Source organism: Clavelina lepadiformis, chromosome 4 (genome assembly GCF_947623445.1).
Source record: "Clavelina lepadiformis chromosome 4, kaClaLepa1.1, whole genome shotgun sequence".
Lineage (NCBI taxonomy): Eukaryota > Metazoa > Chordata > Ascidiacea > Aplousobranchia > Clavelinidae > Clavelina > Clavelina lepadiformis.
The window spans coordinates 15,269,280-15,286,144 of record NC_135243.1 but is presented as its reverse complement, the minus strand read 5'-3'; the positions used below and the strand labels follow the sequence as shown (position 1 = coordinate 15,286,144).

At 36.2% G+C, this 16,865-nt stretch overlaps 2 protein-coding genes across 3 annotated transcripts; both read left to right on the top strand.

The window, feature by feature from the left end:
* Positions 1-233: 233 nt before the first annotated feature.
* Positions 234-1,365, top strand: LOC143453228 (dolichyl-diphosphooligosaccharide--protein glycosyltransferase subunit DAD1-like). Of its 2 annotated transcripts, none has more exons than XM_076954421.1 (4): positions 234-392; positions 544-679; positions 845-976; positions 1,182-1,365. In XM_076954421.1, the coding sequence occupies exons 1-3, from the start codon at positions 315-317 to the stop codon at positions 973-975; spliced, it is 345 nt and encodes a 114-aa protein (XP_076810536.1). In that variant the 5' UTR covers positions 234-314; the 3' UTR covers position 976; positions 1,182-1,365. The 2 variants fall into 2 exon arrangements, with proteins under 2 accessions (XP_076810536.1, XP_076810535.1); XM_076954420.1 differs by having other exon boundaries at positions 845-987.
* An 8,781-nt stretch (positions 1,366-10,146) lies between these two features.
* Positions 10,147-15,971, top strand: LOC143451560 (cysteine dioxygenase type 1-like). Its single transcript, XM_076952202.1, has 5 exons — positions 10,147-12,047; positions 12,336-12,413; positions 13,274-13,431; positions 13,602-13,771; positions 14,404-15,971. Exons 1-5 carry the CDS (start codon positions 11,827-11,829, stop codon positions 14,428-14,430), a joined length of 654 nt encoding a protein of 217 aa, XP_076808317.1. The 5' UTR covers positions 10,147-11,826; the 3' UTR covers positions 14,431-15,971.
* Positions 15,972-16,865: the final 894 nt, after the last annotated feature.

Sequence of the window (16,865 nt, the reverse complement as noted above, 5' to 3'; positions counted from 1 at the left end):
TAAATAACTACAATAGGATGTTTTATAAATTGGTGTGATCTTGAAAATATTTCTGTACGCTTGTTAATGAGTCTCATGTGTCCACTGAAAAACATGACTCCAGATATATCAAACGAAGCGAAGTATTTCCCAATTAAATAAAAAATAATTAACATGATATGTGTCGATAGGAGTTATATGATGAACATTCGTTTGAAAAGGAACCGCTTTATTTCTACCTGTAATTATTTTTAAAATTTTATCAATTTGATCCAGGTTGATTATTATATTGCAGGTAATTTGTTTATCATTTGTAAAAAATTGTCCCCAGCATTATGTCATCAGAAAATATCATTGCAGTTATGACAAAATTTTACTCGGATTATATCGCCAAAACTCCTCAAAAATTAAAGGTATTTATCTACTGGCATTGGACTAGGAATATTTTAAACATAGCACAAATTTATTCATATTTAGCTTGATGTTTAATTTTGAATACTGAAAATTTTTTTCGTATAATTGTATGGAAAAATGTCTTTAATTTTAAAAGTAGATATTTTTCAGATTATTGATGCTTACTTGACGTACATTTTGATCACCGGTGTACTGCAATTTGTATATTGTGCTTTGGTTGGCACCTTTCCATTTAATTCCTTTCTGTCGGGGTTTATTTCATGTGTTGCTTCTTTTGTTTTAGCAGGTGGGGTAATAATGTTTATCAATATTTGAAGAGGTATTTTAATATAATTCCCTAGAAGTGAGTAGGTAGTTTGACATATAGATGTTTTTTTTCTATAAACCTTTTGTCATTATATTATACTGTAGTTTATTGAGAAGTTCAATTGATTTAAATTTCCCTGTGCAGTAAACTTAAGACTTCAAGTCAATCCAGAAAACTCACGCGACTTTAAATCCATTGCACCAGAAAGAGCATTTGCAGACTTTCTTTTTGCTCATATGGTTTTACACTTGGTCGTCATCAACTTCATCGGATAAAGTATAGCCATAGTAAGATAATGAAATCTGCATGTCAATAAAACTTCAGCATTTCGTAACTAATATAGTTTTTAATTGCTGTCTGGCAAGTTTTATCTTTCTTAATGCCATGAAAATATGTCTGTTTTGTTCTTGTAAATTTTGAATTCATGTAACAGTTGTTATAATGATGGATTTTATCTTTGAGAATTGTTTTTTATGTTTAGATTTTCATCAGTATGAAGCTCTTGAATGAATACTACTTACCTTGTGGCAATATAACAAAGCTTTTGTATGTATCAATTGTGTGACTTTCATAAGTAATGGTGTGCAAAATTTGTGGTAGTAGAACTAAAAATTTTGTACTCATTTGAGTATTTAAGGTAATAAAAAGATAAGTTTATAATGAAATGCTTCTTAAAAACCATTGCAGTAGAACTATTTAGAATTATGAAAAATTGAACAGATATACAGTAGAAATTAAATAGGTTAGGAAGTGAAGACAGTTGCCTTGACCACTTGTTCTGATATAACCCAAAGCAGTGTATCAGATTTAGCAACGTTATGAAGGTGGAGGCATTTTCTATATTAAAGTGATCGTTTTCAAACATGGTCGACAAATCAACCAAGTGAGACACTTCAAAGCATTAATGGTAAATCATAACATTCATCTTATTCTTTTCGTATGAAGATATTGATACCAAATAGTGTAGTTACAATTCCAAATGACTTTCATCAGTATTTCCAACGTAACAAAACTAAATATAAAAATGCGCTGTGAATGCAACAAAGTTAATAGCGAAAGTTGAATCTTAGCCAAAGAGCATATCAATTACAGTGAGACCTCGTTAATCCGGACCACTTCGTTTCGTCAAAAAATGTCGGTTTAGCGGGGTTTCCGGATTATCGGAAAGTAAAAAATCAATCAATCTTGCAAATGCAGCACCGTGTTCAAAACGCAGTATGCACCTTACTCCAATTCTAACTACCGAGTTTCTGGCTGGACAGCAACTAAAATAAAATTATATTTTTTGTATGATCCGACCCAGTGTCGAACCCCAGAACCACCGTATTAAAGACGAATGCTCTCCAAGTGACGAACATTCGGCCGCAAATCGGTTTGACAACCGCTCTTGCATGGCGATGCATTCCGGCGGGACCAGCAGTCTTTAACTTTCTTTGACCTGTTTCCAATCTTTGCGCAATGCGATATCAAAAGCTGATAGCACGATTGAGTTGCAGCAGTATGTCTTCAATAGATTGCCGCACTCAACCGATGTACTGTACGTATTTTTTTGCGACCGCGGAGGTGTTGTTTGTTACTGTTGATGAACAATTTATTTTTTTGTTTCTAAAATACTGTACAGTATTTCATAGTATGACTAAAAAGCTGTGCGGCTAAAATTTTTTACAAAGCGCAATCCTGTACAGTACTGTACTTTTGAATCAATAAAGACCGCAACGTTATTAGGCCTATGCGTAGATAATCGGCTATTGTTTCGTCAACTAACTACCCAGTGTACATAGTGTATTAGGACAATCGTGAATCATTTTCGCTTAACTGTTAATAATCCGGTTTATCGGATTTTATTGCTATTGATTTAGCACATTTGTTCCAAAACTTTTGTGTCGGAGTCGGACAGCGGGGTTTCCGGATTAAAGGGGTAAAATGCATAGGAAGAAATCCGTTCCCGGCAGTTTTGTGTCGGATAGCGGGGATTCCGGTTGTTCGGGGTCCGGATTAACGAGGTCCCACTGTATTATAATTATCAGTACGTCGACTCTCGTGGTTTTCAAGAACACATACATATGTCTTTAATTTTGTTGTTTAAAAATATTATCAAGTGTGGTTTCTTATCACACAAACAGAATTCTGCCGATGAGACAAATTGTTTTCTAGATTATTGGTCAAGCATGTAAGCCAATCTTGGTTTTTGGCCCAATATTGTTGTCAAACAGAACATATTACACATCACAAACTGTAGACTCGAAGTAACCGTCACTCTAAAGGACTAGCGGTGCGTACAGGGTTTTTATTCAGCTTTGCTTATAGGCAAACGCTAAGAAATGATAGAGGCACGCAACCTATTAAAACTTACCTGGTAAGCAGTTATTTCCTGCTGTATTTGCAGAAATGTAAATATTTAGAGACTGTTGAAGAATTTCAAGTTCCGTTCTCCAAAAACATCTTAACAAAACGCTGTGGCCGATGTTGAGAAGGGCCGGGACATCTCTAGCTCCTACACAATAGGACTTAAATTCATATACATTTGATCACGGCAGGCCCAATGCAAGGACTGTTGCCAGGGCAGGGAGCCCCTTGCCGACTAAGCTACCCTTTCGTTGATAATAAAATCACCTGTCGCCACTGGTTGGTAGTCTTCCTCGAGACTGCGAAAGGAACCTTTGTTTCCCCATCCAACAGTTACCTTGGGACATGAAAGTTCTGAGTTTTGTCGGATCTGTAGAGCCACACTCTAAAGGTTCCTGACAAACTGCTACAGTTGTACGAAAAACAGGTTTCTCTGAAACTTAGAGAAATTTTTAGAAAAAGTGCTTACTGACTCCAAGAAATTGCGTTTAAGCTATCTGACTATGATGATACTTTGCATGCTTTACAAGCTCAAGTGGTGATATAGATCTAACTTCAGTAACAGATAAAAGCAGTAATCAAACAGAATAAACGCAAGCGCATACAATGAAACTGTCACAAACGTAAATCATAATTAATTAATTGACAGACAGCATGTGATAAATGCGAAAGTGCGACAAAGAAATGACCTGGTGTTAACCGCCATAGATCTGTTATCTGAATAAACCACATAGTAAATCGGCCTGAGAGTCTGTGTGGTCAATCAGTGGTTTTTCGGTTTTAATAAACTTGTAGTCGATCAATTAAGCAATGAGGATTCTGGGTTTTCAAAATTTCTGTAAATTTCAAATAAGTTTTGCTGCGTTCATTGGAATGTTTGCTGGCGCTTGTATAGAGTGACCAACTTCGTTTCTAAGAAGTATATGACACTTCGAAAAGTTGCATATAATTTAAAAATAATGAAATACTTCTTGTGCAGAGAAAAGATCATTTGTTAATGCTCGCTGTGCAAATAAAAATTATTGCAGGCAACCGAAAGTGCAAGAGATCAAGTAATGTATGCTAGATTTCTAGGGTGGTACCACTGATACGAGGCATGGTCAGTAGTATACAATATGGAGGTATGGCGATATATGTTACGTTGCTCTATGGCAGCGGTTCTTAAACTTTTTTGAGCGCGACCCAAATCTGAGTTTCATGATCACCTCACGACCCAAACCTATGTCGCGACCCATTTTAATGTCCTATAGACCTATATTATATTATATTAACCTATGTCGCGACCCACCTATGTCACTATGTCGCGACCCATTTTCTGACCCTCCGCGACCCATGTTTGGGTCGCGACCCATACTTTAAGAACCCCTGCTCTATGGTCTATGCGATGCTCTAGTCCAGGGATGTCCAACCTGCGGCCCGCCTGAGATTTTTGTGCGGCCCGCTAGTCATTTTCACTCCAAAAGTATGTACTTTATGTACCCATTTTTCTTGAAATTTAATAGGTTTTGCGGCCCATTCAATTATTTCAAGTGACAATGCGGCCCACTATAATAAAAGGTTGGATATCCCTGCTCTAACTTAGTCTATGGCATAGAGTCTATGCGATGAAGTGAATCTGACTCCAAACCACTGCTGTTACAATAGTGGTTACCTTCGCTCATATATTAAATCAGTCATCATCTCATAAGCTCAACACTTAACTGGAATCACAGTCGAAACCGAAAACAGTAGAAGAAAAAGACAAACGAAAATGAAAAGAGAAAATATTACGACTTTACAAAATGCAGGGAGCAGCTTAAGGGCGTCAATCAGCGACAAACTAAACTGTACTTAATGGCCGCTAAAGGGGTACTAGCACAATTTAGGATATGTATTTTGATTTGATTCATCACCTGCTTTTGGTAATGTATATAACAGGGGTGGGCACTGGGCAGACTGTGGCTCGCGAGCCGCATGCAGCTCGCCAGCATGTTTTTTGTTGCTCTTCTAGTCGAATCGTAAAATTCCAAAAAATTGTAAAGGCTTCCAAGAGTACCGTTTATGAACGTTTCTGTCTATTTTTTTTCTATTTAGGCCAGCATTTCGTTTATGACGTAACACTAGACATAGAATCCGACATCGTTTTCAGGTATATAGATTCTACACTCTATGACAAATGTGGTCAAAGTGCGCCTCGCCGACATGTTTTTTATGGGTCTTCTAGCTGAAAAGTAGCCTAATATCCCAAAATGACTACTAATAATATAATAACCAAATTGACAATCATTACTGATTTTGCGGCTCGCTGGTCTTTATAGTTTTCTGCAAGTGACTCTTTCATTGAACAAGTTTGCCCACCCCTGGTATATAATTTTAGGTTTTCTGATCTATTATTATCATATTTTTCATTGATATGTTTAACTTTTTCATTGTCATTGAGTAACTCATGAAAATATTCCCAAATGAAATTATGAACAAAAGTAGATTTTCATTCATCAACAACAGTCATTTTCAAATATCCATCTACATTTGAAACACCCAATGTTGGAACTTGCTTAAAAGCATGAACGATATATCTATCAATACTAGCATATTATTTATATTTTATAGATTGGGTTAAAAAAAATCTATGATTTTTAATAATAGGCTAATCTTATTCCTCATGTTTTATATTATCGCTAGGGCAAGTTTTTTTAACTTTTTTTACAGGTTCCTAAATAGTCAGATTTTATGTAGTACAATGTTTTAGGCTGTTTTCAGAAACTTTATATTGCAACTTTTTGCAACTTCTTTCTTTTTTACATGCAATTTTTATCTATTATTGCGCAAAATTGTATTTGGATCAACGATTCGAACTGCATAAAGACCTAAAAGTAAATAACCCGGCCAAACATCAGGCCAAAACTTTATGCCAAATTGTTAAATTGCCAAGCAACTTCACTGTGGAACAAATTTTAGCATGCTCGGCAAACTGTTGGCAAACGATCGTCGTTTCTCCCCAGATAATGTTTGGAAACAATTAGGATTAAGTATATGTTAATAGATCGCTGAATAAATCACTGTTGTTTAAAATGCTTGTGCATAAATGCAACTTTTGTTAAAAATAAATACAAATTTTTCACGATTTTAATGCAACAAAAACTTGCTCTAATTGTCATATACACAATTTCTTAAAGTATAAAAATCGACTTAAAAAAGAAAATGTTTTAATGTAAAAAGAATCGTTAGACCAGCCAGCCATAATATAAAAGATATTTCAAATCAGCCGACAAAAATATTACAATTTTGAAAATTATAAAAATGATGATTTAGATGATGTTATAGATGAATTAAAAAATTGTAATTTCGAAAATACTAATAAAAATGAAGTATTAACAGATTTAACGACTAATAGCCGGCAAATTATCACCCGTAGGGCCTCAAGATTTTGTTAAATCATTTTATAAAATTTCCCCAAAACTTGAATGCTTTCCATTTCATTGATCAGCCGGAGTTAAGCACTGCAACCCTCCAGACTTGTGAGCAGTGAATCTAGATACGTAATCACTGATCAGCAATAAAACTGTCCAAATACGGGATCAACGATCCAATTCGATAACAATCTTCATTGGTGGCATCCGTTAATGTTCCTTGAAGCTCGGCGAGGCGTTTCTTGAATAGAATTGTGCTTTTGGGCGGTATCTTGTGCTGAAACAGACAAACGATAAAATTCGTGCTCAGTATTTTGCCTTAAACATTTCATCTCAGTGACAATACCTTCTGCTGTGGCAACAGCTTCACGTAGGTCTATCGAATTTCTTTGTAACATTTTACACAACACTGTAATCAAAAGTCTCTTTTATAACCAGGCAAGCAATGCAAAAAACACTCTGTCTAAGCGCTGATAACAACTGAATTGGTCGTGATTAAGTCGTTGACCAGAACGAAATTTCATCCAAAGTTTCTATGACGGCATCTTTTAATTGAATGGAAAAGACACCGACACTGTGATGTTGATCAACCCATCTAGTGACACAAACTTGAACAAGTTTTTGAGATGCTGACATTGGCAGAATTGTGACTATTTTCTTGCGTAAAGCATTTTTCCGCTCTGTTGCATTAAAGAAATTATAAACTGGTCCTAATATTCCCATACCATTACGAATCGATGGCAGACTGCATGAATTAGACACAACCAAATTAAGGCTGTGTACAGCACGATACACAGAAAGAGCTGAAGGAATAACTTCTCTAATATTAACTTGGACATCGTTTAGTTTTCCACGCATAGCCCCGTCGTATCCTTTACCGCGCATTTTTGCAATGTCAATTCCAATTCGTGTTTAACTCTGTGATATTTTTGTCGCCAAATTTTTACCCAATAAATCTGTTAAAGGCACAAATTGAAGAAAACTTTCTTCTATTGCAAGCTCATCGGTTACAAATCGAGCACATAAAGACAACTGTTCCTGTGACTGATGAGTGTTGACAACAAAGTGTATCAAATATAAATGCATTGAAGCGATGTTCAAAACGCAGAGACTGCTGAACGTTGAGAGCGTATGTCACTTCCAGAATAATGGTTAAACTAATACATGAAGATAGAATTAGGGCTTATTATACAAAACGTAACGTATTTTTTTGTCTAAATTGCGCAATAAACTAAACAAACTGAGCAATATGAGTTTCCGATGACTCTTACTCAGAATTACTTTCGATGACGTCATAGGTACACACCCGCTTACTGTCCAACCAGAATCGAGGATACTTTTCAACAGGAAAATCACCCACCATGTGTCGACAATAGATCAGTAAGAGTTCTGGCAGACAGGCGCGGCCCACGTGAGAGAAATTTTTGTTTTTGACAGAGATAGGCTTCGTCACAAATATAGACAGGTATTTTCGCAATTGTATCGGAAGTATATTTTAAGACTTGCACATTGTAATAAAGTAGTTTCAGAAAGGCAGTTGGTGGTCATAAGAGCAGACCAAAATTACATATCGAACCCCGTAGTTAACACTTAAGCATTTCAATTGTGATTGTTAAGTTAGATTGGTTTGATGATCGCTGATTTAGGAACTTCATTATTGTTAAGCCCGGCCATATAGGCTGTTGGAAACTATATGTGCTTAATTGTGAGTAATAAGTTAATAACAAAATGAAAGAGCACGGTACAGGTTTCGTATCGATTGTTTTTTTGTCATTGACTGTGGGAGCGAAGCGTACTGTGCTAACTTTGTTGTAGAATGGTAGGATAAGAAATGTGTCCACAAACAATCAATGAACAGGAAAAAGCGGCCAAGCCCTGGGGCTTAAAACGTGCAAGCTTTAAACTACATAGTGGTGCTACAACGATGCAAGGTTAGTACTGCCAGCCAGTGCCAGTACCCTAGGTGTAATAGTGTAGTAAAACGCGTCAAGATAGCTCGCATCTACAGTAATTAATCAGTAAAGAACACGTCACGCCTTATAAAATGCACTGTAAACCGTCAATATTATGCACGTCACACGGAGCTTGTTATTTTAAGCGAGATGAGATATATGACGCATTCTTATAACATGCCATTAGCAAATTAAACATATTTATTCCCACAACCTATATTTATTTTCGGTTCATAACACTTTTCAACGTCATTTTATAACGTTTTGCACTACGTGGAAACTGAGTAATCAACCAGTGATAGTTTTTGAGAATAGATACGTGTATGAAAGTGGACAAAATCAATATATAGTGTAGGCTTATTTAAAACGAGATGTGCAAAATTCTTTAGCAATAAAACAAACCAAAAGTGTCGTAAACAGGTTTTTTGTGTTTGCTGGTGTCTTTCCGCGTGATATCTTCAAACCTTGCTTTGTGTTTCGTCTCAGTCCATTGACGAAAATTAGCACGAAGGAATTAGCCACGTAAAAACTGGTTTTGAGTTACCTACACTCTGCCAACATGTCTTTAAAACTGTTTATGTAGAACAGTGCTTCTCGAACCCTGGGTTGCGACCAATGTTCCCTCTAATTTTTCACGAGTCTGAGCAAACACACTAACTCCCTGAGCGGTCCCTTGGACCACTGTGAGCAACATCAGACGTGCCACGTGCGCACTGTGGCCATTATTATGCGTTTATTCTATTTTAATTCAGGTTGGCTTATTTTCTTGTGCGCAACACAGATTTTCTGTGCGCGGAGACCGTGTAAGCAGTGCGCATTTGCGCACGCGCGCAGCTTAGAGGGAACATTGGTTGCGACCCAAAAGTGGGTCGCCATTTGGTTGGTTTGGGTCGCCGTCGCCAATTAAACTAGTCCACAAAGCCGTTCGATAACTGAGTACCTTACTCTATTCATTGCACATTGACTGTTTGTTGACGTCATACTGCATCGTTGAGGAAACACAAGTGAAGAAGCATGGTGATGATTATTTGCTGTGAGACTTTAGATTAGCTACTTTTGAGTCAAGGCTAAATATTTGTAAATAGTAAATACCCATTTTTTGGGTAAAAAAAGTTGGTTCGCCTCAGCATCGCTATTAATTTACGTTTACTATTTGGGTCGCCGCAAAAAAAAGTTGAGAAGCACGGATGTAGAACATTCTCAATTGCAATGGAATTTTCCCTGTTATCTGCCGTTGCCAACAGTAGGCATTCAAAGCATGAACAGCCAACCATTAAATCGTGTGCGCTTTAGTGTGTAACAGCGGCAAAACAGCATTTTGCCCACAGATAGCATATGTGAAAATAAAAGTTATTGTATGGTTCGATAAATGAAAATATTCCACGAAAGTTAAATGCATTAATATTTAAGTCAGATGAAGATTAAAGTTAGGTTAGATGAGCATTTGGGATTTGGTTTAGTTGAAATACATAACTTTTTTATATCGGCATTTGACAAATTGATTTGAATATCTCATCTGAGCCAGATAAAAAGGAATCCGAGCTCATAATAATTTGTTTTGATTTTAATTTAACTAACTATACCGCTATTAAAAATTGCCTATTAATAGTTAATGTTAATAGCATAGCCGTGCCTTCGCTATGTGTAGTCAGGCCAGACAGAAATTCATAGACCCTATCAAAATGTGTCACATCCGTTTTGGTAAAACGATTGGTTGTGCAATGTACACACGCTTGATAAATGCGTTGTGTTTAAAATTGCACAATAACTTCTAAATTTTGTGTTTAGTAGCTTGTCTGTCGATCAATGTTATCGTAGTTTGCCAATACCGCGGTATATAACACCTCAAAAACCTATGCGAAACTTTGCTCCCACACGCAGCATTGCCTGTAACAGAAGTGTCTCGATTATTATCTATTATTCTATTCCCTAGCTTTCGTTACCGTTTATCAGTCATGCACAACTTTTCTTTCACGCCAATGTTAGCCAATAATTAACAGCTTATCTTAACAATGCATAAGTGAATTTACTTGTTATCGGATCAATCAGTTCTTATTTAAGTGAAAAACATGTTTTGCAGGAAATTACATCATCAGTTTCTACAAGCAAAAAAATGTAGTAATTAAGTAACAAGGAGACAATTGGGAATAAAGTCTTCATGATCTGTATTGTCCTTCCTTAAAAAGTTAAGAGATAAAAATCTGCCTGCAGGCAACAGTGTTGTGGATAAGTCTGTCATTCACTGGGCTGGGCTGGTAATAATGGGCCCGTGTTCGATACTTCAATACCCAATGATTGTTGTTATTGCGCCATTGTTGTAATACCCTTAGGCAAGACATTAACGACTCTTGCTCCAATTCAGTGGTCCTTGTGAACAGTCCTGAATTCGGGCAATACAACACAAAAAAGTCGTAAAACCAAATAAAAAAAATGTGTGCGATAATCGATATTTGCACAACGGCTTGTTCAGTTGTAGCGGCTTGGGCGATGATGTTTAAGTAGTGCAAAGACTTTCCTCAGTCCGAGGATAAAATTTACGAAGTGACGATTTCATGGTATGTAGGTCACGCCGCCTGTTGTTAAAGATAGGCATTTAGGTGAAAAGAATGGATTTGTAAACTTTGATTTTAGCTATTTAAAGTTGTATTAGAGTTATATTTAGATTGGAAGGTAGATTTACGTCAGGTTTAGTTTACTATGTACATAACATTTAAGTTAAGGTTAGCAAGAAACTGCGAAAATAGCTTCTCACGCAAGATGTTTTCCGAATAAATAGCGGTAGCCTAAAATGTAATTATCATACCATACCAACAGCCTAGACCAGGGTGGTCCAAACCGTGGCCCGCGGACAGATTTTGTACGGCCCGCAAATACTTTCGGAGTTTTGGTACGCAGTATTATCCAATACAAAATTCTCGGTTATTACAGTAGAATACACCTGCGTTTTATTTGAATGGGTTGCATTAGACGCAGCCTGAGAAAAGTCGCCCATCATTGAATTGCAAGTCAACATGTGATTAATGATTATTATGGGTTGATTAGGCCCTTCTACAGCTAACGTCACAGTGTTGTGTGGCGATACATACATACGATGATTTTAGTTTTTTGTTGCATGCACAGTCGCTATCAAGTATAGGAAGTATCAAAGACTGCATTATTAGTGGTGCAGCAAAGCCATCAAGTCGATTAGAACTTTAAGCTCAGTCTTAGCTAACTTGGAAATTGGAGTTTCTCCTGTTTGCGGCCCGCAGTGTTCTTGTCAAACCTTAATGTGGCACTTATGCTTGCTGTCTTGGAACACTTTGGCCTATGCCCTATAGTGTTGTTGCATAGTTTTCGTCGTTGTGCTTCCAACCAATAATTTAAAAATTTTTCAAATTGAAGATATAAGATTTGCAATTATTGGTCGTATATTGTAGGGAAGCAAAATTTAAAAAAAATGGCAAGTGCAGAAATAAGCATACGTACTCCAGTGGCTAGGCATAACGTAAACCCTATAAAAAACTTGCCGAAACCCAATTGCCTTTCGCAACTGATGCAAGGTTTGCGGTGCATTTTTGAAGATGAACACATTGACGTTGACACGGTGAAAACATATATGGCGTCGTACAATTCAACCAAAGAGGACTGGGGTGACAGGACACTATTTGATGCCCACAGGTATATACGTTTTAACTAAAAAGTCCAATAGTTAATCTCCTAGAAATATTTCCTTTTCTTGTAGCTAAGGCATTTCAAATTGTTTATCGTATATGTGTAGAAACTAAACCTGTAAATGAACCGTGTTTGCATAAATCACATTCTCTGTATACTTTCCATTCAATATAATTTGAGTTTGCCGTTAGCACGATGTACAATTGTATACATACACCGGTGTGTATATATCAAATGTAAATATACCAGTCGATAAACGAGTTTACAATTGGTTGTTGATTTCGTGATTTTCAGGTACACCAGAAATTTAATTGACGAAGGAAATGGAAAGTTCAACTTAATACTGCTTTGCTGGGGACAAGGTCACAAAAGGTATGAAAGATCGCATATATACCAATTATTTGGAAGGCGATCTTTACGACAAAGTTTTTCCTTTTAAAACGGCAAGGTGGATTAAACTTCCCATTCCAGTTTTAACATAGAGTTAAGTATACAACGTCTGGTTGTTATATTCAACTCAACCTGGCTACTTCAAGCTTTTAGTTGTTTTTGCTGTGTTTGTGTAATGGAAAACTTTGCTTTTGTGGTAGTTGCAACAATTATTTACTTTGTTATATAAAGCCCTTCACATAACTAAACCAAGCGGTTATGCGTCAATTCAAATACGACAATTTTAATCCTTTCCCTTTTATGTTCTAACCTTCTAACAATTGAAACCCTAACTGTAATTCTTAGAATTGTCGGGTTTCAATTATTGGGATACCAAATCAAGCTGCCAGTAAATCTTCATTAATTAGATATCATGGCAGTAATAGATACGCTTTCACGGTATCACCACCAGCATACGTCAATTCCATACGTACATAGAGGCGTAGCCGTAAGGTTTTCAACGTCTGAGTAGTAACATCCCAAATTGACAGCTAATTATATAATATTCTGTATTGTTTAATATATTATATGATATATTATATAATATTATAATAACCAAAATTGACAAACACTACTAATTTTACGGCTCGCTGGTGTTTGTAGTTTTCCGCAAATGACTCTTTTGTTGGACAAGTTTGCTCACCCCTGGCATATACCATAATTATAATACTCGCAAAATTATTACCACAGCGCCTTTTTGTTAACTGTTGATACTAATATTAATTTATATAAAAACATATTTACTGCTTGTACTGATTTATTTCAAGTTTTTCGTTGTTTAAAGTGTATTTGTGCTTATACAGCTGCATTCATGACCATGCCAATGCACACTGCTTTATGAAAGTCTTGGATGGGACATTGCTTGAAACAATGTATTCTTGGCCTGGTGAACACGATGGGAGTCCAATGCTACCACGGGGCTCTAGCAGCGTTGAAAAGAACGATGTAGTTTATATCAATGGTATATGAAAGTTAATATATGAACCTTCTTTTTCTTTTCTAGAAACAGTATGTGCCGATCATACTGGTCATTTACAAACTTAGTTTAGCGGCGTGTATGAGCAAAAAGTTTGTTTAAATACACATTGTTGAAAATAGGCAAGTATCAGTTATGGCGATTTCATGCATTAGATTCGATCGGCCTTCATCGCATTGAAAACAAATCTTCGACGGGACCTGCAGTGAGTCTTCATCTGTATTGTCCTCCCTTTCAAATGTGCAAGGTGTTTGACGAAAAGAGTGGAAACAGCGTAAAATGCAACGTAACTTTTCATTCCAAATACGACAAAAAAGTTTGCTGTGTAAGTCTGTGAATAGAATGTAATTGTAAGCAATTTTTGTTTGTATTACAAAGCGAAAATACGTTGCAATATAGTCTACGCATAATGAACTTGCTACATGGACAATCAACAGAATTGACTACCAATGTCACATACTCTCATCCACATGTCATTGATGAGTACACCCGGTTCACTTAAATTACGAATAATGTCAATGGCAATTGCTTCGAAAGCAGATTATTCCTTTGAATAATGACAGCCAATCTGATGTATTGGTAAATCAACCAACGTTTAAAAAACACGGCAAATGCTTAGACGACATTTCTTGAAGTAAACACACTTCTCGGAAATATTTGCCCTTCTCGTAGGCAAACTGCTTCAGGGCGCCAGAATTACTACCTCACATAAAAACTACCAAAAAAAGCAGGAGGTGTGACATATTTGTTATATGATTGGCTACATTCGCTGTCCAATCAAAACGTTATTTGACAGTACGCTACCGGACCCACCCCGTGTACAATGTACGTTTGCAGAAACTGTTCAGACATGGTCGAGTAATACATAACCAACACGAAAGCTCTTGAGGTCTATTTAAAAGCCCAAAACAAATCAAACTAAGTCGCCGATAACACTTTGCTTGTTTTTTTTTTCAGAGGCACTTGAAAAAAGAGAGAAATTAAAGGTCTCATGCTGATCACGAAACTGCTTCATGATATTTATAGTTAACCATGTGGTAGCTATTACTGTACAGGCAACCGGAACTGACGTCATTTCAATATGACCAACCATGGCGTGTCAAAAGCGCCTATATTATTGCAGCTTCTTACGGGGCGCCGTTTTTGTAAAAAAAATAATTTTTTTCCAAAACACACTTTCCTAAGCCAACATTTGTCAAATATGGATGATTTACATCACATTGAACTGATTTAAACAACAAAAGGTGCTCAACTAGTGATGTAATTCTTTAATGAATCCAACGTTTCACAAACGCCTCGTGGGTGAGCTTATTCAGGGCCGATTGCAATAATGGAGAATAAGAAGTATTTTTGAAAAAATATATGAGCAATATATGTTTGTAGTTTTTAAAAATATTTCTTATTTATTATTGTAAGCTCAACCACATGGCGTTTGCGAAACATTGTTTTCATTCAAAAATTCCATTATTGCTTGAGAACCGTTTGTTGTAGAAACTATGCCATGTGGCAAACATAATATATTGAACTGATTTAGTTAAATCGGAATAATTTCCTTCCAATTTGAAGACTGTGGCGTTGGAGTGTAACATGAATCTAATTTGTTTTTGTTTTACATGAATATTTTCTTTTCTCCAACACTACAGTGCTTTACAACTACTTTCAGTGTTATTTGAAATTGCACAAATTGGGTATATCTTGTCACTGTTGTGCTTCAGCAGTTTCGGGATACTTGAAATACTGCGTAGTTGTTTTGAGGAAGAGGCTGTAATTTGCGGCAGGTTGTAAACAATAAGCTAACTATCACACATAGAATTAATCCAACTTAATAGAGTTTCTGTTCCCTTTCGAATGTACAATTTTTATATAGTCTTTCCAAGAAAACTTTGTTTATGGTTGCTGCTGTTTTGGAGCTTACAATCGCCCTTAGCTGTCTTAGAGTAAAAAAATTAGTACTTGACTTCCTAGCATAATTGGCTGAGAAATAATTTTTTTGAAATTCATCGCTGTGAATTTTTTTTTTGAAATCACAGTTGAAAACTTTAGCAAGTTAGTGTATTTTTTGTTTATTTTTCGCCATTAACTGTGCGAAGCGAAAGTTATGATGCTAACCGTTGTAGTTATAGCACTGTGGCCTTTGGATATAATCAAATTAAACAAGTTCTATAATTGGCGTTTGTTAAGCAATTTTTGTGTCTCCAGTTAAATTCTATACAAGTTTGAAATGTATTGTTCCTAGTAATCCGTATTCAATCTTAGTTCCAAATCGACATGTGACGTAGTTTTTCAGCAGCAAATTATTCAGTTTCCACAGTTCTCAGATTTTGCTCTCTTCTGCTTATTGCTTGTTTTACTGCTGACACAAACCTAAAGTTCACAGCTTGTGGAAATTAAAATTACAAATGATGTATCCTTTGAAGTTGTTTAAATTCTCGAGGATTATGTATATAGTGTAGTGATTGATTTTGACGCAATTAATCATAGCAAAATCGCTGATATTGTGTTTATATTAAAATAATGTTGCCGTATGTGCGGTGTTTTATTGCTTGCTTTTTTTCAATGATAGAAACAAAGACTGCAGTTGTAGTCATTAGATTTTTTGATGACATGTCGAAAACGGTTCAGCTGGGAAAGTAGTATATCGAATACAGTGGTATTCGAACTACTTAGGGTGAAATAGTCATTCTATTATGTTTTTTCGCCCCCTTGCCAGAACGAACAACCTACACATGTGTGGCCTTTGGATATAATCAAATTAAACAAGTTCTGTAATTGGCGTTTGTTAAGCAATTTTTGTGTCTCCAGTTAAATTCTATACAAATTTGATTGTATTCTTCCTAGTAATCCGTATTCAATCGTAGTTCCAAATCGACATGTGACGTAGTTAAGTGTGTCAAGTGGTTTTCTGTACCCGGTGCAAAATCGATTTTAATTCTTTGTGATAAAAGCTTAGAATGTAACATGGACACGTAGATACGTGTCATGGTAAAAGCCAGCTTGGCATTCGCCCATTGGTCAAAATATGGGAGTATAAAAGCTAATGTTTGGTCTAAATCGCTCTCTTCTCTTTTGTCGCTCTTAGCTATTTCTTCTGTTCTGCTGAATTGAAGTTATTGCTGGATTATTCGGAATTGAAATCATTACTGAATTGGAGTTATAGCTTTGTTTAAATGTGAAAAGATGATGAAATGTTTCTAATTTGATACAACCTATTCGGACAATATAACAATTAGGCTTTATGAAGTTGGTGTTGATTTGAAGAAACATTATAGAGACAGCAAACGCAACGGAGTCAAAGACAATTGTCTATAGGAGTCTAACAGTAAGACTAATAGTCTCGGCTTTAGGCCAACCTAAAAGCAAGCCACACCGCCATCCCCACAGCACAATAAACCACATGCTCACCAACAACTAACGAGCTG